The sequence below is a fragment of the Mytilus edulis genome, chromosome 1, assembly GCF_963676685.1.
Source record: "Mytilus edulis chromosome 1, xbMytEdul2.2, whole genome shotgun sequence".
NCBI lineage: Eukaryota > Metazoa > Mollusca > Bivalvia > Mytilida > Mytilidae > Mytilus > Mytilus edulis.
In genome coordinates this window covers 58774620-58797529 of record NC_092344.1, presented here as the reverse complement: position 1 = coordinate 58797529, position 22910 = coordinate 58774620, and the positions used below count along the sequence as shown (strand labels likewise).

General features: G+C 32.4%; 1 protein-coding gene across 2 annotated transcripts in view; it reads right to left on the bottom strand.

Moving 5' to 3' along the window:
• The window catches only part of LOC139514502 (plexin-B2-like), a 53983-nt gene extending 36373 nt beyond the window's left edge, over nucleotides 1-17610 (bottom strand). Inside the window, exons 1-13 of one of the 2 annotated variants that reach the window (XM_071303858.1) lie at nucleotides 17447-17610; nucleotides 16197-16267; nucleotides 15143-15367; nucleotides 13188-13424; nucleotides 11996-12196; nucleotides 11503-11676; nucleotides 10957-11148; nucleotides 10343-10477; nucleotides 9415-9476; nucleotides 5487-5638; nucleotides 4120-4228; nucleotides 1274-1419; nucleotides 714-902 (exon numbers count right to left, since the gene is read on the bottom strand). In XM_071303858.1, the coding sequence (XP_071159959.1) occupies nucleotides 714-902; nucleotides 1274-1419; nucleotides 4120-4228; nucleotides 5487-5638; nucleotides 9415-9476; nucleotides 10343-10477; nucleotides 10957-11148; nucleotides 11503-11676; nucleotides 11996-12196; nucleotides 13188-13424; nucleotides 15143-15367; nucleotides 16197-16267; nucleotides 17447-17484 (1931 nt within the window). In that variant the 5' untranslated portion in view covers nucleotides 17485-17610. The remainder of the gene's footprint in view (nucleotides 1-713; nucleotides 903-1273; nucleotides 1420-4119; nucleotides 4229-5486; nucleotides 5639-9414; nucleotides 9477-10342; nucleotides 10478-10956; nucleotides 11149-11502; nucleotides 11677-11995; nucleotides 12197-13187; nucleotides 13425-15142; nucleotides 15368-16196; nucleotides 16268-17446) is intronic. The other variant, XM_071303848.1, reaches the window with a different exon arrangement.
• Between the last annotated feature and the right edge of the window lie 5300 nt (nucleotides 17611-22910).

Below are 22910 nucleotides of genomic sequence, written 5' to 3'. Positions count from 1 at the left end.
CTTATCTGTACTAATAAATGTGGAGACCAACATTTCTTAGCCGGTTTGTCATCGTTTGAAGTATTATATAATAATAAATATTTTAGTGTATGTAATACTTCATAACTTCAAATAGCAATTACTTTAATTAGCTTATGTCAATTAACCAAACCCCAAATTAAGTTCCGTAGTTTAAACATATGTATTTATAGTGGATTGGGAAACAAGTTTTGCAACTTATATTAATCTCTTTCCACTTTGAGGGTGCGAGTGCTAAGAAAGTTCCGTAGCTATACTATAGAATAGTAAAAAGACCAAATGAAGATTGTCAGGTTAAATGTTAAAATGTTTTGTAAATTATTGAAGACATCGTCTCCCCTTTTAAATGTAACCAACGACTTTACGAATAACCAATGTAAATGCCGTTATATCGTCTTGTGATGACAGGTAAGACATTCAAATTAACATAGATTTTCGTATTACTTTTTCGTATTGAGTCCGTGCATTTTGATACGAGAAATATGTATTCATGCAAGAAATGTATAACAGGCCACACCTATAAGGGAATCGACAATGCATAACACTATTCAATCATTCTCTATTCTACAATGGAAGAATAGTAGGGAGAAATGCAATATGACAGTAATTAACAGCATTATGTTAACTACAAAAAATTAAAAGCAACCCATAACTGTCTTTCTGAAAACTCTTTAAAATGTTTTGTGTACTCTTACCTCTGTTGGGCCTTTCGTGTTTTATTGGATACATTAAATGTTGGATCCGGTAAATACTGAAACGTTTCGTTTAATAACAACTCTGTTAAGCCATCAATTACCACCCGCAACCGAGTCATATTTCTAGGTTGGTTCGATCTTGTTGTTTTGCACTTTATAAACTCCGTACTTGAGGAAGTTTGAAATGTTCTGTTATAAATTGAAAACAACGTATTTTATTAAACAGACTTGACATTTTACTGATGAAATTGAGTTATAACATATGTGCAGTGCAAATCTACCTTCTATAGAAAATTTGATAACACAAACATTTAAAATTCCTAAATGAAAGGTTTGCACCAATCAGGCTTATTGAATTCATACAAGGCAATATTCAATTTACAATCAATTAAGATTTGTCTAGATCTGCACCTTTTTTTCTTCTTTTTTTTAAAGCCTCGAAGGAAATATTATCTTTCAGATGAGCAGAAAAATTTAAAGCTGACTATAGTGATATATATCAAATTGTTTACTAGAGACAAAGTTCACCTAGTTTCTTCAATTTTGTCTTACTAATTTACCTGCATTGTTTACAATCCCAATCAACACAAAATGAAATATGGTATCGATTTGCTTCTTCGAATCCAATATTGTCACCGCTAATTGTAACAGTTGTGTCACCAGAAAGAATACCTCTCGTTGGTGAGAATTCAGAGAGAATTGGTTCCTGAAACAATATTTTCAACACGACTTATTTCTATAACTAGTAGATAACAACAAATAGGAAAATAATAATATAATTTTAAAGTGTTTTGTGCTGTTTTTGTTATCAGATTTATTATTACGAAGATATAAATAACAATTGGTTAGAGACCACAATTATTTCGTAGTGTATTTCTTTTAGAACATAAATGAAAATAAATAAAAAATACCGCCTGCGCTTTCTCACAGAAACGTTTACAGTGTGTTGTACTACTTTTGGGACAAATTATATAAAAATTATAGAAAACTTCATCGGCTCTAACTCAAAATATGGACAATTTTATGTTTAGGGCGTCTTGAAATCTTTTGACAGCTTCCGAAGTGCTAATTTTAAACCTTTTTCAGATGGACCAAATCACTACTTTCCTTTAAAATTCTGAACCCAATTTTTTTAACAGTGTAATTTCAACCCCAACTTGCAATTTGCGGCATTAAATATGGAGAAATAAATTTGGAAGGGGTATTAAAATTAATGGCAAGTAACCCACGGTCATAACTAGGGACTATATTTGTGAACAACGAAAATCAAGGGACGACAATTGTGGTCTTGGACCTAATAGGATAGAAAAGGTTGACACATCTTAAAAAATCTTAATATGACCAAAGCTTAATGAATTATAACACTACTTACAAAGTTTCATGACAATAGGATGTATATCATATACAATAAGTTAAGTCTATACTCATCTTTGCGTGTAAAATTTTGACGTTAAGATTGAAAAATTTCAACTTTCAACATTTGGGGCTTTAAAAATGAAAATATTGCAAACAAATACTTTTTAAATGCCTTAATATATAACTTATCATGTACTAAAAGCAATAGAGTACTCATTTGATTTATCAGACTTGGCATAATTATTGAAAAGTCAAATTTATATGAGCCTGCGCCTAAACATTGAGGTTTTTCAATGAAGGGGTGCCTTACATGAAGATGTAATATTTTCCAGAAATTTTAAATTTGTGAAGCTTTTTGGTTATAAATAATCCTTACATATGTATTGAAAGTACTTTAAATGGAAAGAAAAGTTACAAATAACATATCATATTAGTTTAAAAGGGTCTTAGGCCAAGTAAGACTGGAAAAAATTGAGGGTGAATTTAGGCCGTGCCACATATTTACATTAACAAATGCATATTGAGGCTATAAGAAATAAAAAAATGTGTCTTTTTTATCATTTCTATACTCATGTGACATGATACAACAAATCTGAGCACAAAAATACCATTACAATTAACTTTTCTTACAAACAGTATGGTCTGATACAAAGATTTTTGCCTTTTTAGGGAAAAACTTGCATGCAATTTATTCTCAACAGGCTTATATTTAAACCACTTGCTATCCTACAGAAGAAAAGAAAGATATTATGTGAAATGGAACAGGTACAATAGACATTGTAAAGTGCTTTTAATACAAATTTAGTGAGGTCTTCATTATGGACATCAAATTTTATGTACCAAGCTCCCAACTTTTGACTTCATCCAAACAAGGCGTTAGACAAGGGTCATTTATACAACACATTTTGCACATTTTGTCTGAGATAATCTTCTTTTCTGTAGATTCAGAGCTCATAAATAAGTAAAAGAACTAGATAAAGGAATAGAAACACAAATATTGACACATGAAAACCTGTCAGAAAGAAAGTCAGGATGCCATTTATTCATCAATATTGAAAAAGCTATAAAATGCCTATTTTGAACATAAAATGCCAAAATTGGTAATTTTTACAGAAATTCTATAAAATAAAAGTTTAAATCCTTTAGTGTCATGCTATTTGACAAATTGACACCATCAAATCATTTAGGGAAGTTTCCAAAGTACAGATTCTATATTTACAGATTTCACCTCTAAATAGGATAGAAAGAGTTGACAAATCTTTAAAAATCTTGGTATGACCAAAGCTTAATGAATTATAACACTACTTAAAAAATTTCATGACAATAGGATGTATATTATAGACAATAAGTAAAGTTCTATACTCATCTTTGCGTGTAAAATTTTGACGTTAAGATTAAAAAATTTCAACTTTCAACATTTGGGTCTTAAAAAATGAAAATATTGCAAACAAATACTTTTTAAATGCCTTAATATATAACTTATCATGTACTAAAAGCAATAGAGTACTCATTTGATTTATCAGACTTGGCATAAGTATTCAAATCACTACTTTCCTTTAAAATTCTGAACCCAATTTTTTTTACAGTGTAATTTCACCCCCAACTTGCAATTTGCGGCATTTAATATGGAGAAATAAATTTGGAAGGGGTATAAAAATTAATGGCAAGTAACCCACTGTCAACACTAGGGACTATATTTGTGAACAACGAAAATCAAGGGACGAAAATTGTGGTCTCGGACCAATTGGTACATTTCAAACCAAAGTAGAATACCATGTTTTGTCATTGTTAGCATATTAGGAGTATTCGTAAGGTAGACTTTGAAAAAAAACCATATGACTTATATTCCGCTTTAACTTATTGTTTATTTATTTCATTCTTTAAAAAACTTAGTAGTAAATCGCAGATTGCCCATCGCACTCGATATCAAATGTGAGATCAAAATTGTAATTTTTTAACTTCTAGGTAAAAGCATTCATCATTATTCAATAATTGGAATATGTTTTCAACCCAAATACTATTTTGTGATGATACACATGCAATAACATACCTTATAACTGAAGCGTGTACTATTATGGTCACTGAAATTATTTTCATTCACTGAAACGAGTATCCCCTTTGTCTTGAGATCGTCGTATTCTCCAGTTACACATGTCAAACTGTTTAAACAGATACAAAAGGTGAATACAAATATTGGGCATGCAAAGTATAGGTACTAATACATATAAACAGAGTTGAGGTCATGCGTTTTAGTGGAAACGACACAACTGTTCCATGATGAAGTCATCACACATTTTCAAAAAAAAAAAAAGTAGTGAGTGGTAAACAATTTAAAAGTTACTGATATATATATTATCTTTAGAAAGGTTGGTAAAGATATTCTATTGTTAATCTTTCTCATATCTATTTGCAATTATTTCATTTGACATTAGTCAGTTCTGAGTTGACATTCATCAAATCTAAGTTTATAATTATCAATTCTAACAAAATGAGAAAGGAAAAATAACATACTAGAAAAGAAAACGTTTAGAGAAAAATTTCTCCAGGTCTTCGTATATATGAGTTTAATTTTGTAAAGCTTTCTGTTTCCATTCATTAAAGAATACAATATGCTCATGTGGCTTGCCTCATTGACTTTCATGACAAAAACTAGAATTGAGTAGCATATATGTCGAATAATATTCGCAATTTATAGGGGTGCCTGATATCAATTTCGTCTTGTCCAAATTGAATAACATGACATAATAGCCAGTGTCAGAAATAAATTGATACAATTTAAAATCCACACAAACAACAACACAACAGACAAACACTTGGATAAAAACAGTTGTAACAACGGCAAACGTGGTTTCATTTAATGAGTTTACTTGTCTATCTTAATGTTGCATATATTTTCAGAAATAGGGGTATTGCTTATCAATATCTGAATAATTTGATATGTCTTGTCGGAAAATTTACCGGAATCGATACAAACGGCTAATTGTTTTATCCTTGATAGATATTAATTTCTTGATAACATAACTAATACAGGAAAAGTTGCTCTGAAAAGTATTCTTCGATTATGTGCTGTCGTCTCACAATTATAACATGTGTATTTTCAGAATGAATATAACGCCACGAGCGAAATAATTTTGTGATTTCAAATAACCTATTACACTCGTCGTACTACCATATTAATATTTACCAGCATATCAATAACTTATAGCTACGAAATAGAGCACAACGTCATCGTCCTGTGAAAAACACGTTTGCTTTTATGACAGTTTTAACTTGTAACTTGGAACTAAGATTAAAATTAAAATGGTTTGACTAATTTTGATTTATTTGAAACATGACAGATCATTTTTTTTCAATTGCTTGTCTAAATGTTCATACAACTCTTTCTGTATAGATCATCATTTAAATAGTCATCCATACCTAGTATATATAGAATTTGGTGATTGAACTGTTACATTATTACATCTTACTCCGTTAAACTTAACGGAAATTCTGTCATTTACATTTCCAAGGTATTTTCCAGTTATTGTCAACAATGTCCCACCTTGAATAGGTCCAGTAGATGGATAAACCTATACGGAAAAAAATTAAATCCAGACACGAAAATTAACACAATGAAAATACTTTTTTTTCTGACAATATGACTTAACATCAAATGTGTAAGCTATATCTTCTTCCTTATAGATAAATATAAAAAAAAGAGATAAGATCTAAGTCATTTTTCAGTGAACTTTCATTTTAGCTCTCAGCTTTTAGCTTTTAGTTGCATCATGGAATTATTTGTCAACAATTACAATGAAATCCAAAATGTTTGAATATGGTCGTGTTCACAACAATCACCATGTACAGAAAACATGTTTACAATTAGTTTAACGTAATGTACACTGGTTTCACATTAAATTTGTTCACATCTTAACACCTGCGTAGGTGGGCCAAATTCCGCATATCTACGCATACATTTGTATAGACGCAATGTTTATAAAGATATATATTATAGCGAGTTTGTGATATTGTAAAATATGTTTTCTTTTTTCTCAATTCAGCAGTTTTGCATGAATAAAACGGTTTCGAGTTTGAACCAAGAGCAATGACCAAATACTACCATTCTAATACGTCTTAATAACTACAAATTAGGCTTTAAAATAACAGTTCGTACTCTGCAAATAAATTCTTTTTATTCCTACGTGTATTTTACCAGAGCTGAGATACTAGCACAACAATACAATTAACTACGCACGCCTTTTCTAGTGATGCATTAATGAGTGAATCGTTAATTGAGTAAAGACCAGTGGCAAATATTTATGTGTATATGCAGTCGATTCTGAGAGACATTTTCAAAAAAACTAATATGTGAGTGGCAATGATGATGCTGTGAGTCTTGATTTCGAGTTTGCACAAATAAATTGGTAAATTACTTTATTTATAATTGTTATCAATATCAATTTTATACAAAACATTTGTTTTTTTAAATACAATTGGTAAATTTCATGTCCTTAATGCGGGGTTCACACATTGCCGATCATTGCTCCCGTTTGAGATCAGACAGTGATACGACACGAAAAGTGAAACAGTCGGATTAGTATCTGCAATTAGCTGGAATGTCCTATTCTTGTCTGAACGCAGTCGTTTTAGTTCGTAACAGATTCCTACTGGTCGGGAAGGGTCCGAATAGTTCGGCAAAGCACCCCGACAGTTAGGTGCGTTCCGTAACATTCGGGGACACTCAGCCGATTTTGACTAGTCGGAATTCAATCGTGCCTATGTCGTGACAGATTCTGTTGTATCGGATCAAATTCCTAACAATGTTCTGTGCATTCGGGACGGTGTCCTGTGGAACGGGAATGATCTGGAGAAATTTTTCATTGCTGTTTTTCTGCCGATTATGTGCAGATTGCATCCACATCTTGTCGATTGCGAACCGTTTTTGCCAAAATCGTTCCGAAACAGTCTCGCTATTAATTCTAAATTCGTCAATGATACCCACGTCAGAGTCCCGACAATTACAGAATACAATGCGACTGAGACCAGACAAAGCCGTTTGCAATGGTATAGAGCAGACTGTGATAGGATTACGTTCCGAAAGTACCTGATCATCCCGAGTGCGCGACAGGTTTTGAACGGATAACTTCCGTCAGCGTCGGTTCACTGTCTTGTCACTATCTGATCTCTATCGGATTACATTCGGTAGAATCGGGACGCAGTCGTGACAGACTTGGTCGAATTTTACCTGGCGAAAGATACAAATCGGATTAGAAGCGGATTTAGAACGGGATTATCGGGATAAATTCGCTTGGAAACGGTTGAATATCGACGCTTCCTGAACAATATCTGATTGTTGTCGTGATTAAATTATTTTGTTTACAAATTTTAATTAAAGTTGGAATTTCCATCCACGATTCATAGGATCTTGATCAGACTTTTAATAAATTTTAATCGGGAATGGTCCTGTCAAGGACGGCAGTAAAATTCGTGAATGTGTGACCCCAGCTTAATACCGCAGTCCCACTATGCCACGATCGTACTACGATCTGTGAAAAAAAATTTGAAGATCGTAGTACGATCGTGTAGATCGCAGTTAGGTCGTATCACGGTCGTGGTGAGGTCTTCAAGATGGTGATGAGCGTGGCTAACTTTGAACATGTTCAAAACAATTGTCATGCGGTCGTGGCGAAAACAGGTCGCAGTAGAAGCGTAATGAGAGCGCACTAAGGTCGCTGTACCATCGTAGCGAGAGCGTACCGAAAGCGTGATTCTATTCGGAGAGACTACGCTACGATCTCACAGTGACGCTAGTATTACCTCACTACGACCATCACGTTCTCACCGCGACCCAACTACGCTTCCACTACAACTATACCACGTTAACACCAAGCTGTTCAAGACCATAGTACGATTCTGTCACCCACTTGTCCCAATCACGCTCTTCTTACGACCTGACTACGTTCATACTACGACCATCATTCTCATTGTCATTTTCACATAAAATATATTTACTCTCTCCAGGTTTTGTTTGTCTGTATGTAATTAAGATTACTTGTCCATTTTCTCTAACGGCTCAACCATGCTTCTCGTTTTTATAATTGATTAGACCGTTGGTTTCCCCGTTGAATGGTTTTACACTTGTATTGCTGGGGCCCTTTATAGCTTGCTGTTCGGTGTTAGCCAATGCTCCGTGTTGAAGGCCGTAACTTGGCCTATAATGGTTAACTTTTATAAATTGTTACTTGGAATGCTTGGATGGAGAGTTGTCTCATTGGTACTCATACCACACCTTCCTATATATATTGACACACTTGTGTCATTTCTGCTATTGTTCACTGAAATATCGTCATTTGAGATTTATGGAACAGCAATAGTTGTTTTAGGTTGGATTGGTCGGTCCGATATCTATGCTTGATCATGATTTGTTGCTATCAGAACTCCTGCCTCTTCATTAACCCCTACCACTACGCCCACGTATTCAAGTAGATTTTGGTGGCATGACTGTATTGTTTCCGAGAAATCTACGTATTAATCAGAAATAAAAGGAATGGAACTGTATTAATGGACCACGATGTTGACGTTATTGCTGAGAACGTAGTAAGATCGCAGTATGAACGTAGTATAATCGTAGTAAGAACGTGCTATGATAGCAGTAGAAGCGTGGTTAGATCGTGTTGCAATCAGATAACTCGTGGTATGGTCGTTGAGGGAACGTGATGAGCGTAGAAAGATCTTGATAAGTAGTGAGGTCGCAGAATAAGGACGTAGAAGCATCGTGAAAGCAACGAAAATTTACATTTTTATGCCGCTCATACTGAGATCACACCACGATCTGAACTTATTTTAGATCGCGGTGAACGTGGGGCGATCGTGGTCTAGTGGAACTGGGACTTAATACATTGTTTTGTATTCACTTTACCCACACAAAGCCTGCATTGACTATTGGCTGCATGTAGACAAAACACGATTGACAGTACATGTAAACATTGAGTTTTATCAATGGGAACGTCATTGTGTTTAGTGAACCTGTGAATTACACTAACACAACAACGAGTTCAGGTCAATGTAAACACGGCCTTAGTTGATAACTTTCAATGCACAGATGTGTAATGAAAAAAGAAATAAAGATATTTTTTTCTTTCAATGAAATCACATGTCAAAGAAAGGATTTTGAAAGTATACACATACATAGGATCTTACAAATACCGGAAAGAAACTGGATATGTACATGAGTAAATCCACTAAACATTCTAAATTGGTCGGGTTGTTGTCTATTTGACACATTCCCCATTTCCATTTTCAATTTTGTTTTATAAAAACATTCAACATTTGACTTATGTATGTAAAGTATATAATCAGGTAATACCTTATAAATTTCTGGCCTACACTTCAGGACTGGTGTCTCTGAGTCTTCGAAACATTCTGCATCTGCAAAGAAACAATGAGAGTATTTTGTTTTAATTGTTGATGCAATATTAAGTTTGTCCTATCCTATATATAATGCTATATGAATGTTCATTCTATGGACCCTCGCTAGCAGTTGCCTTTCTGCATATCTTTTATTTTGTCATTTTAGAACTTTTTAGAAAGTTTAGCTACGACATGTATAAAAATTATAAAATGTTATCTGTTTTGTTTAATCATTAATGAAAGTGGAATTGTGATAAAAGTATTCTCTTTTAACATGCCAGTATGGTTCAATTTTGGCAAAATAAGCTAAGAATTATTGACGATGAGTAATTCACTTGCAAGTGAATAATTCGACCTCATTGAATCCGTATTCATATGAACTTCAATTTAACCCCTTATCTAGAGATGTATAACGCATGAATCGTGAGTGCTAAGTTATTTAAAGGAAAATAATGTCAACGTTGAAATTGAAACAAAGGTAAAACATTTGATTGACTGATTCGATAAAAAGAGCTTTCTTATCAAGTAAGAACGATGATAAACATATGCTGTTTTTTTTTTATCTATAATACGAAGTTATGCAGACCTCGAAAAATCCAATTGCACGTGTTCGGTTTCTATTTATATCTATATGTATGTTCATATTGCTTATATTGACATCGGAGTTATCTGGAGGTAAACTCTAAAGTGAACTAGATAGCGTCTAGACTAAAATTCATTCAAAACGAAACTACAAATTATCGAGCCTATATACTTCAAAGTGATTATTTTAGACTTTTTATAATTTTGATTATACGTGAATAAAAAAACAACCAAACTACACTAAAAGTAAACGTTATTGAAGCGAACCATTTCAATGATAACAGTTGAAAGTTTTGTCATACCTAATTCACATTTATCACCAATCCATCCATTTACACATCCAAATGAACAGTGTCCTGTTTCAAGGTCACAGGGACCACTACAGTTTACCGGGCACCATTTATTACAAAGCGGCCCATAGTTTGTAGGAGGACAACCTAAAAAAATCACTTAAGAAATTCAAATATATAAATAAAATCTGTTCACCATTCATATGATAATTGTTTTTTGTGTGTAAATCTTAGCGTTTGATGCTATTTTTTTTAACGATAATGCTGAGCTGTACTTTCAAATTGCTATACATTTAAAATCAATTCTTCTAAAATAATGTAAGAGAATATAATCCAAATCGAGCAAATCATTATATTCATTGCAATACAAATCGTTTACATTGTAACCTTCTAAAAACAAATGATACAGAGCTTCAGAATGGACTAGATAGTTACATTTCTATCAATTTTCAAATGACGACCATTAAAAAGTCCCAATCCCAAAATCAAGTAATTTCCCTTTTTACATGTTGTTGCAAGATAAGGATTGCTAGTCATGTGGTATCTATTTATGAGGATGCGAACTTGCATAAAAACGAGTGACTTCTACGATTTCATTATTAATTTGGTCCTATTGAAATACTCACCAACAATTCCAATTTCACATACTTCAAGAAAATTCTTTTCGCCCTTTTGTAAATGTTGATATGTTAAGTATCTGAAAACGGCATTGACCTTGATCTTTGATGGTACAGATTCGTTGCTATATATGTTGTTTCCCTGTACACCACTTGTGTTTGATACATAAACAGTATGATAACCTCCATCTGTAATGTTCACTAAAATCATAAAAAAAACTTTGATTAATTTGCAGATAAATATTTCATGTGTGCGTAACATATGATATTGTCTTGCCAGATTTTAGGGACAATTTTGTTTTATACCTTGTAATGTATTGTTTAGGTTGAAATCACAGCCTGACTCAATGTCAACATTAATAAATAACTAAAAATTTGCTAATTCATATCGTATCATTCTAGTGTTTGTATAATTATTAATGACCATGTGTGTTTCTTGCGTTCATCATCCATATGTGACCTGGTAGTGGTCAGTTTGAATTTTAGAAGGTGAGATAAACATATTATTGTTGATATTTATTTAGATAAGATAAGATATGAAAAAACCCAACTTACCACTTAGATTAAGATAAATATCCGTCACGATACTAATTTCTTTAATGTCAACCTGTACCAAAATTTCGGACGCCTGTCTTGTGACACACGATGTATTATTGCCATCTATAGATAAACTAGCCAGTTGTGTATCATTGTTACTAAAAATGACCGAACTGTTAAAAGCAAGATTATCTGTAATGAACAAAAATATAACGCTCATTTTATTTTAATACAATGCATCTTTATAAAATGAGATAACTCTCCACAAGATTATTTTTTATCTTGATTATTTAAACGGATGCATATTTATACATTTCAGACACAAATCGAATATGAAATTGATGGCTGTTCTTTCCAATATGCACTGACAGTCACTTCCAGTAAAACGTATCAAAATGAATAGTTAAACGGATATCAATACCCATTAGTCGATAACGTGTGCATTCCAAGAATTCACATGCATAAAGAACTATTTTACCACTGAAAATACTTAAAAAAAATAATTACTTACATTTATTACAATCTGGTCCCGTCCGTCTATCTTTACACCCTTTGAGACAAACTCCTGTATCGGGATCGCAGATGTCTTTCAAACAGTTCTTACCAATACATCCCCAAATGCAGGCACCATTTTCAGGAAAACAATGGTGTTCTTTACAGCTTTCTGGACAAGAGAACTCACAGGTACTACCCCAAAATGTCATTTGACAACCTTTATCAGAAAAACCTCGATCTTTTTAGTATACAAATGTAGGTTTTAAAGTGCTATGAAGTCGTATAATTTGTTTTTCTTCAAGTAAATTCGTCAGTTAACGCCACAACTTTACGGAATTTATGGTATTCAACTTTGTGTTTGGTTTTATCTTCTAACTTTTCTCGTTCGAGTGCGACTGATGAGTTTTATGTAGAAGAATACTTGTATGGCTAACAAATTGTACAACAGTGATCTTTATGCTTGAAATATGTGCCTGGTGTTTAGATAGTGTAAGGTTTGATTGTATGAACATTCTTGTTTATTATTTTTACATCTTTCTTACATCTTTTGCCAAGTTTGATAAGGATTCTTTTGAATGTATATGTCTGTTTTCTGATTAACTGTTACGTAGTGAATAACAAGATTAATAGTGAGTGCCAAGTCAAGAAATAATTCATTACATATAAAAAAAGATGCAGTGTGTAAACGAAATGGGACAGTGGTCAAATGAAATAATTCATTCCATATAAAAACAGAAGCAGTGTGTAAACGAAATGGGACAGCGCTCAAATGAAATTATTCATTACATATAAAAAAAACGAAGAAGTGTGTAAACGAAATGGGACAGCGCTCACATGAAATAATAAAAACTTGAATATCTTTTAATGTCAACAGAAGAAAAGTGTCTAGTCCTTGATAAACCTTTAGATAAGTAGTGAATTATTTAAAACACAACTATGAAAATGTCCGATTGACTCTAATTAGTAAATAAATAAAGATTCAGAAACACCGAGCTATAAATAAGCACAACTATTCTTCAGTGACACGATGTGTCAAAGTGTTTTAAATATTAAATCAATAGCAAACATACCAGAGCTAAATCAGCGGGATCAGAATAAAGATAAAAAAAATTACCAGGGAAAGTTTTTAAGGTGTTGATCAAGTATTAAAAGTAAAAAAACAAAAATATTTTTTAACATGTGAACATATACCCTGAAACATAACTCACCATGTATGGCAACATAACATAACTCGATGATATTATAGCTTTCATTTCCTATTAAAGATCCTTTGCTATCCTGGTAATAAATGACATATTGTCCGAGGTGATTACAAGAAATTGTCTGAGTGATGTTCGGGAGACCTGATTCGGTATCGTTATAACAGAGATACCCTTCAGGTCCTTCTGGTGGAATAATTGATGTATTGCTTAAATATAATTTAAATCCATTCATCCGAACAGCATCTGTAACAAAAGTTTTTGTGTGTCAGGATTAGTATCCAAACAATGAACTAAAGGGTATATCAAGGAAGATAATTGAAGCCGGTATCAATCATATTGGATCTAGACCAAGGGCCAACTTAGTCCAGTAAATCTAGCATCAATTTGACCCTAACCTTGATTGCAACAGAAGAATTTTAGTTTAATCTTTATAAGTATACCCCTTATACACACAGAACATATGCCAACAAAATATAACTTGAGAACGACTTAAAAATCTCGATTTTAAAATTCCTATAAATATTTTGCATTGAAATGGGAGATAACTCTGCAAAAAGGCAGACATATCAATACAAATTGATATGAAATTATAACTTAACGGCTTCAATTCAGCAGAATGTATTGATTCTTGATAGTTTAGCCGTCTTGAGAGTATAATAAATAACTCTAAAGGTGTTTTCATATCTGTGATCAATAAAATTAACGGTACCAATTTTCTTGCACCAGATGCGCATTTCGACAATACATGTCTCTTCAGTGATGCTCGTGGCCAAAACTTCAACCTAAATTTTGTAATTCATTAGTTGACCATTTGTTAAATTTTTCAACACGACAAGGTTAAGAATTACTAAAAATAATTAAGCATATCTTCTTCGTTTTGTAGTTGAAAGTGTCTTTGAAGAAGATAGATAGATGCTGAACACATATAATTTACTGGTATAAACAATACCAAGTTTTAACATTATTTTTTCAAAAATGTCACAAAGCCGCAAATTTGCAATTTTTTAATGAAAAATGCACAAAAAAAAACATACACCCATAGCAATTCGGTTTTGTACATTGCATGAGCAGTAAATGATATAATATAGTCAAATACGAACTTATAACTCATCACAGTTTCGTGCTTAACATGGATTTTAAGAAACATGTAATTCAGTCGTAATTCTTATTCAAATTTATCAGATTAAAATTCAATATGAGATTAATACGACTCATCATTGGATCTTAAAACAAAATATTTTAATTATGTTAGAAGCCAAATCAAACACGAACTCGTAAAGTAATGAAAACAAGCAATGAAAACAAACCAGACACATCTCACTAAAACACAGATGTCGAACGTTGAAACCTTGAGTATTTGGAAAGAATTGAACGATTAAGCAGTACAATACAATACCGTCACATTCACATATGAAAAAAGAGGTAAGTACATACAAAATACATTACATCCAATCATATAAAAAAATAAATCTTTGAAATGAAATGTATCGAACAATGTGCTTACATAAATATAACCATATAATGTGAATTGACTCATTACACACTATACATCCATAGTTTCAAAGAAAACGTCAGATCATTATCTACAACATGGTCAAAATAAAAAAACGGCCATTTACCATTTAACGATTGTCCCAAGCATTATTTCGTTTTTGCCTGAGATATTTTGATATGACAATGAAGATTTTTTTTTTAGTTTTGTCAAAATATCTGTTGTAATGTCACTGCATACTGATTAATCAAAAAATGAAAATAGAAAAACAGCAACAAGTTATAGACAAAAAAAGCGATAAACAGATTATCATTGATCTCTCAAACTTAAGGATGATTTGGACACATCTCACCTCAGGTCTGTCACCCTTCCATTAGATTGTAGCTGAGCAACACCCTCATGTATGAAAAACAATCGATAATATATAATTATTTTACATAATTATGTTGATTGTATTGTGTATACTTACAGTTTTCTCTGTAGTATATTTTTATATCAGTGATATAGGCGAAACCAAAAGAAAATGCAAACATCCACCAAGCAGGTTCCGGAGTCGGGTATGTGTGTGTACAAGTTTGTACTTCAAAATTATTTGATATCGGCGACTTAATAGCATTTTCAGCTTTACCAGGCCATTGTTTCGACAGAGAACTTTGTGTAGCTACACCATGTTTGTCATGTTCTCCAAGGTCCCCTGTTAAAAAAAGACAACAAATGGTTATAAAAGACGTACAAATATATAAATATATGGATGTTTCTTTCAAATATTATATATTAAAATTAGGATATATTCAAATAAGGAAATTTGGTATGATTGTCAATGAAACAACTATCCACCAATATAAAACTAGAAAACTCTGCATGAATTATGTCTATACTAAGTTTAAGTCAGTTCCTTTTTCATAGAGGTATTTTGTTCAATGATAATGTCAGTTTCTCGCTGACATGTGCACATCTAGCGTTCGATGTGTCCTACTATTTATATATAGCTTGGCGAAATATTTACAATGACATCATTATAGATTACAATTTGTTAATACAACGGTTTCGCAAACTACACCTCTTTAGAAAAGAAAATTTACTATGATTAGATATTTTGTTTTGTTTTGTTAACACACTGGTTCCCAGATATCATCTATATGATTCACCTCATAGAGACACACTTAAGAGTTACCAGACGAGTATAACTGCACATGGATAGAGACCAAACCAAATTTTGAAAGGTCCTTCGTGAAGGGAGGAATAGTACAGAATGTTTAGGTATATGTTTAAATTCTTAGAAGTTTTAGACATATACATGTAGAAAATATGCCGCACTGTCCTATGTTTTGACATTTGAAAAAAATGAATAAATAGTACTTTCTATTCAAGGAAATATTTTTAACAAAGCTTCATATAAAAATTGAGACAGCGTTAGCAATAAATGGAGTTCCTGTGGGGAATTTAATTGTAAAGTGGAACCTTTACTTCAAAAATAGTATTGCTATTTATAATTTTTTAATTGCAAACATTATCAAACTTACTTTGTGCTGCAACTATCAACAAAACAATTGTGTGAATAATTAAAACCAGTAGCATACTAGTGTCATCTGTGCTAAAATGTTAAGAAAGGAACAGTTATATATCATATATGCAAGGGAGGAAATATATCGATACAATTTGATCACAAAGGAAGTAAACAGTCGTGTTTATGATACTGATAATATCTAATGAATCAAAACAAAACGAAGAGGCATTTCATAATGAAAAGGAAACAAATAAACACTTGTAAAATATACATTGAAAATGAGGAAACAAATACTTACCTACGTACCTAAACATATGAAAACAATAAGAACCTCTTTACATGAATGGAAAAAGCAGGAACATTTATGCTTCATGTAAATGTAGTTTATGATTTTAAAATGTCATCACTCCACTGTACAGTATTATTCATGAACACAGCACTGATACAAATGGATATCGGACGATGTGGTATGAGTGCCAATAAGACAACTCTCCATCTACGTTACAATGTGTAAAACGTAAACAATTATGGGTCAAAGTACCGCCTTCATCTCGGAACTTTGGATCAAACCGATCAGCAAGCTATAAAGGGCCCAAAATGACTAATGAAAAACGATGCAAACAGGGAACCAACAGTCTAATCTATATAGAAAGCGAGAAAATATAAACACTTATTAACCATATAAATAAAAAATGACAACCACTGAACAACAGGGTTCTGACTTAGGACTCAGGGCAGGAACAAAATAATGTAGCGGATGTTAACGTTCTAACAGGCGTCAACCTTCACTCTAAACTGAATCAGTCGTAACATTATAACATAAAAAGACAAACAATAAAACTTCAATTGAAATTGCTTGATCATCAAAAAGACATGTTAGCAAAATCAAGTAAACATACACTGAATGAATAAATTTTATCTAAGACGCAATATAAATATAATATTGATAAAAAGGGGAATGTAAAACTATGAAAAAAAGCAACTATAACGTAGGACAAAACAGCGTCAAGTTCAATAAAGTACACAAAACATTTAATTATTATAACTTTGCTGTTAGAATAACGAAATATGTTTACAACACCTAATTTAGAGAACAGAAAATATGGTGTGCACATAAAATCTGGTATCACTGATGAAATAAAAAATACAAACTATTATATGTTTATATATATATATTCCGAATCTTAAGATGCCATGATAATAAAAGCCCCTTTAAATTGTTATTTACCAGCTCATTTTTAACATTAGAACTAAAATGTATCTTACCTTCTACAAAATATTTTGAAGGGTGATAAAATCAACATGTCTTAATTTGTATATGTGAAGGAAACTTATGTTGCATCCGGTGTCAATATGAAGAATTTTCAATCTTCCGTGTGTGATGATATAAATCGGGCGGTATATCCATTTTTAGAGTCCTCCTTAAGTTTGTATCATATTTCTTTATGTATATTTTAAGTGCTCAACTAAACGAAAATGACCAAATTAACATCGATAAAATTTCAAAGATGTGGAATTCGAATTTCCTTTAGTGTTTTAATGTAAGCAAATAATATTTTTAAAACGACCCTTACAAAAAGCAAAATAAAAACATATACTTTTAATTAACAATGATTTTCCTAAAAAATAAATTAATAAAATTGAGAATGGAAAGCGGGAATATTGCAACGAAAAGACAACAACTCGACCAACGAGCAGAAAACAGACCCACTCTACCAATGGTGCTTCAACACCGCGAGAAAATTCTGCACCGGATGCAGAACTCTGTCAGCTTACCGCTAAATTGTTTTAAACACATTAAACTCTGAAACATATAAATGCACCGAAAAAAATTCATTTCAAGAATAAAAAAAGAAAAGACGCTCCCGACTTTGGGACAGGCGCAAACAAATGATGCGGTGGGTTCACACATGTTTTTTTTTTAATAATTCAACCCTCCATCCGTACCACTAACCAATGTAAAACAATGTGGAAACAGACTCACCTGTGGCTGTTATCTGCACTTTGGTCGGGTTGTTGTCTCTTGGGTTCTATTCTGAGTTTTATTTTACACAACAATAATACATTAAGTAAAACTCGGTTAAAACGTCTTAATCCAATGTTTTAATAAATCTGCATTACAAATATATTTAAAGCAAAACAACCTTAAATTCTTTCCATAACTAAGAAAGTAGCTTTTTAAAACCTAATACGCATGAATAGTTATAGACGGAAAATACATTCTGGAAACTACTAATACAAACCGGTTACGAGTGTCCTTAAAATTTGTAAGCAAGTTGTCAGGTGACAGGTCTATTACTCCTAGTTGACGCATAATTTATAAATGTTGCAATTCTGTATAGCTTTGTAGCAGGCATACACAAAATACTTGACATGACATGCGCTAAACAATATTTTATGAAATAATGATAGGGCATTACATATATTTGTTAATAATTAATTTACATTAGATGTATGTTTCATAATAATACTTTATTCTGATTGGCTAACTGCACAGCACGTGTTATTCTTTAAGCAATTGCTTCACTCAATAAAACTTTCGTTCATGATTACACGTGGTCGAACAATAAAGTGCACAGGTGAATTAAATAAAAGAATTATAAAATTCGTGTTTTCATGATCATAGCTAAAAAATGTAATTATAAGTATTGAATGCTTCTTTTTGTAACTTCACAGGGTTGTAAAAGTGTTGACCGTGCGCACATTATTAGAATGAAGCGCGTCCGCTTTTACACCCCAATGAAGTTACAAAAAGAAGCATTAAATTCTCAATTAAATTATCGACTACTCGGACTACTTCGATCAGATTTTCTGAAGCTCTCAAAGTGGTAATCAATAACTTATTATCACAACTGAGATTGATTTGAACATATAGTGTCTGTTACAACAACTAAACAATGCGTGATGATTAAGTTTACGTGGAAATCCTTCAGCAACTTACCTTATATTTGTATTAAGATAAACTGTTTTTGAGGTTATATAACCCATAAGATAATGTTTGTTGTAGGTCAGGGATCTGATGCCGGGTTCAGCAAATATTTAGAAATAGTTGTTGGTTAAGAGAAGGTTAAGAAAAGAGTTTAGAGTAGTACAAAACAAATCGAATACTCATACACATTTGTTAAAAAAAGGTGAAAAGAAGAAAAAAAAACCAAGCATTTAAAACATGACAAAACTAGTGGCATGTCACTTTACTTATTTTGTCATTGCAATATCAAAATGAATCTTATTTTATCTACTTAATTCAGCTGCACAACGAATAATTTGTTTTATTCAGATATATATGAATGTTTATCTGCAAACAACGTTGCATTTCAAGTTCAATTCAAAAATGATTTCGACGAAATTTATCATGTAAAACAATTATACCAACAGGGTCACATCTTACGAAAAACTACAGTAATTCGACAACGATTTCGTTCAATTTCACAATGAAATTTAGATCCAACATATAACTGTTTGTCATATATAAATGCTGATTTAAAAAAAACTACATGCAATGTAATGTTTGACAAGATAATAAATGAGTGAGATAATTTGTTATGAATGCCACATCTTTCTCTCAATTTAAGGCTAGATACACATGAACTGTTCTAAGATCTCATCGTTATATACGTTACTGTTTTCACTTCCAAACCAAAAGGGAGGACCGTATTGATATACCATTATTTTCACATCAGAGAGAACTAGGCACCGGGATTTTTGTACTACTAAAACCAGGTACTTTATATAGCAGAAACAGTGCTGCCCTCATTTTAGTAATTAATTCACTATCGTTGTTATTCAAAATCACCAGTCAGTATGTGTTCTTCAAGAATCACCAGTCCTCCACCTTTCATTTAATACTTCATTATCACAATGCATTTTACAGTGCTCGACATAGTTTGATATTTACACCTAAGCGTATAATCTTTTTGTTTTAAATACGTACTTCTTCTCAAAATGTTCTTTTTGTTTGGGCCAGATTTAATGGTGTCACATCTTACAAAGTCTATCCATAGTTTTTGCAGAGTATTCTACTTATATACAGTCCGCCAAAAGTTAAGCACCACCTGTTTTTATTGAATCGCTTTTTTTTCAAATTTAAAAAATCAATTTTTCCTCGAAAAAAAACCGAAACATATACCAGCAATTTTGTTAACTTATACCATAAACAAACCATACATATATTTTTGGTCACGTATTAAGGTTCTATGAGTGTAGGTTTTTCGTTCAAAGAAATAGTGTAAGTTACACATTTCATAAACGGAATTTAAGTTTCACTTTGATTTTATTTTTTTACAACAATTGATTACCCAATATCATTAAAATTTTCTACACATAATCTTTGGTATGTTCGGCAAATTTAATGTCAATATTTGAGTCAAAAGCATGTGTAACAACCTCTCTTCCGGTACAGTTTCATAACATGACAGCATTCTCAGTACAAACCTTTAAAACTTTAGTTGAGGAAATCTGTTGCGTTAAACAACAAATGCCACTTTTAAATCGACAAAATATTGTGAAGGTGGATCTCTGCGATTGAGACTTCCGCCAATGGCATCTCAGACATGTTTGATAGGGTTTATTTATGGAGACATGGAAGGCCAAAAAATAGTGTGTTAATGGCTTGTTGCTCTTTGGACTCGGTTAAAATCCTTGCCCTGTGTGGTCTAGCGTTGTCGTCCATGTACAAGGGTCTTGGCAATGTTGACGTGAGAGGGAGATTTTTAAAATGAGGGACTACAATGTTTTAAGGCACCAAATCTCTGTATGTCTGTCCGTTTATGTAACCCAGCAAAATATGCATACCCAGCTTATAACGGTACAAGAAGCAACCACGTACTGGAACACCACCAGCACTGAATGCAGTCATTGTGCAAATATTGTTTTGGTCAAAGGCTGTTTAGTTTTCCCGCGAAATTCGTATTATGGCATCTACTGGCAGTAAAAGAAACTCACTCCCGTCTGACCAATGAGTGTTTTGTCAGCTTCTTATGTTCAAGCATAGATAGTAATTATTCCATTGAAACCTGACGGTAGAGTGCTTGCCTGCAAGTACAGGTCTCTATATACCACGACTTACTTTTCGGTTGCCTCTATGAAGTCAACGGACCAATGTACAAACACTAACACGACCATCTGGAGAAATAGTGTATTTATAAACGCACAAATGACCTTTGATAAGAGGTTGCTTGACTGCTTAATCGGAGTTCAATCTTTTTGGTCGAATTGAATTTTCTTAGTGTATGCTAAAAGGTAATTCATAACACCAAACATTACAATGTTTTTGTCGCAATAGTTTAAAAAATATTACCGTTTATATTTTGGTGGTGCTTAACTTTTGGCGGACTGTATATAATTTGTGCTAGGAGTTGTCTCAAATCTATACTGAGGTGAGAGTGTTTATTTTTTCGTTTTTCTCCCTGTTGAAGTTTCACTGTGACTTTGTGAAAAAGAACAGAAATACAATCTACATTTTTGTTTTTTATTTTACTGTTCAAATGAACAGTAAAATTGAAAATCAAAGAAAATGGAGGTCGAAAATCAAAGAAAATGGAGGTTCATCCATGATCTTAAATCGGTAAATACCGATTTAAGATCATGGATGAACCTCCATTTTCTTTGATTTTCAATTTTTAAAAGTGAAACGAGCAGATCTATAAGTTTTGATGTTTGCTATACTTCAAATCACAAAATCAATCAAAATTTAATTATTAAATCAATAATATTTGAATAAGTGATAGATAAAAAACTACTCATTTAATTAAAAACTTTTCTCTTATCTTTTTTTCCAATTTTATTATTTACCATTACTTTTCTGTGTATTGCTTTAACTATGTGATAACAGACTTTATTTACATTTTGTTGATGGACCATTTAAAACATTCAGATTTGTTTACCTTTTTTGTTTTACTATTGTTTTTCCTTGCACTTGTGCTGTGCGGTTCCAGAAGAACTAACAAGACGTTTTGTGGTAAATTCACACTATGTTTGAAAAAGCTATCGGCGAACTTGAATATGTGATGACAATATAATTCAATAGCTTTACAATTCAGAAGATTTTGATTAGATGAAAGATTTTGTTGTATGATTTACACTTCCAAACTTAAAGACAATTGAAAGAGTTGTATTACTTTGTTTCATTAAAAGGATGGCGAACGTAAATACAAGTAGGAGGGGGATGGATAGATCCTACTGAGTCAAAGAATCACTCTGATTCAAACCAAAAATTCTCTGAAACTGACATTATCAAGATGCATAGTTTCTTGATTTAATTACATATTTGTTACGTTTTGAGGATGTGTTTTTCAACAGGAAGTTGGAATTCCATTGGGAACCAATTGTGCCCCTTTTCTTTCCGACTGGTTTCTTTATTTTAATTAGGCTGACTTCATACAGGAACTTCTTAGGAAACATGATAAGAAGTTAGCAGTGTCCTTTAACTTTACGATCCGCTATATAGATGATGTTCTCTCACTAAATAATACAAAATTTGTTGACTATGTTGAACGAATATTTCCCATCGAACTAGAGATTAAGGATACTACAGATACAGTAACGTCTGTCATATCTTGACTTACATCTAGAAATTGACAATGAGTGTCGGTTGAAAACAATAAACGACAAAAGAACCGATTTCAGCTTTCAAATTGTGATCTTTCCATTTTTATGTAGTAACATTCTAGCAGCGCCTGCATACGGAGTAGACATCTCCCAATTAGCACGATTTTCCAGGGCTTGTGTTTCC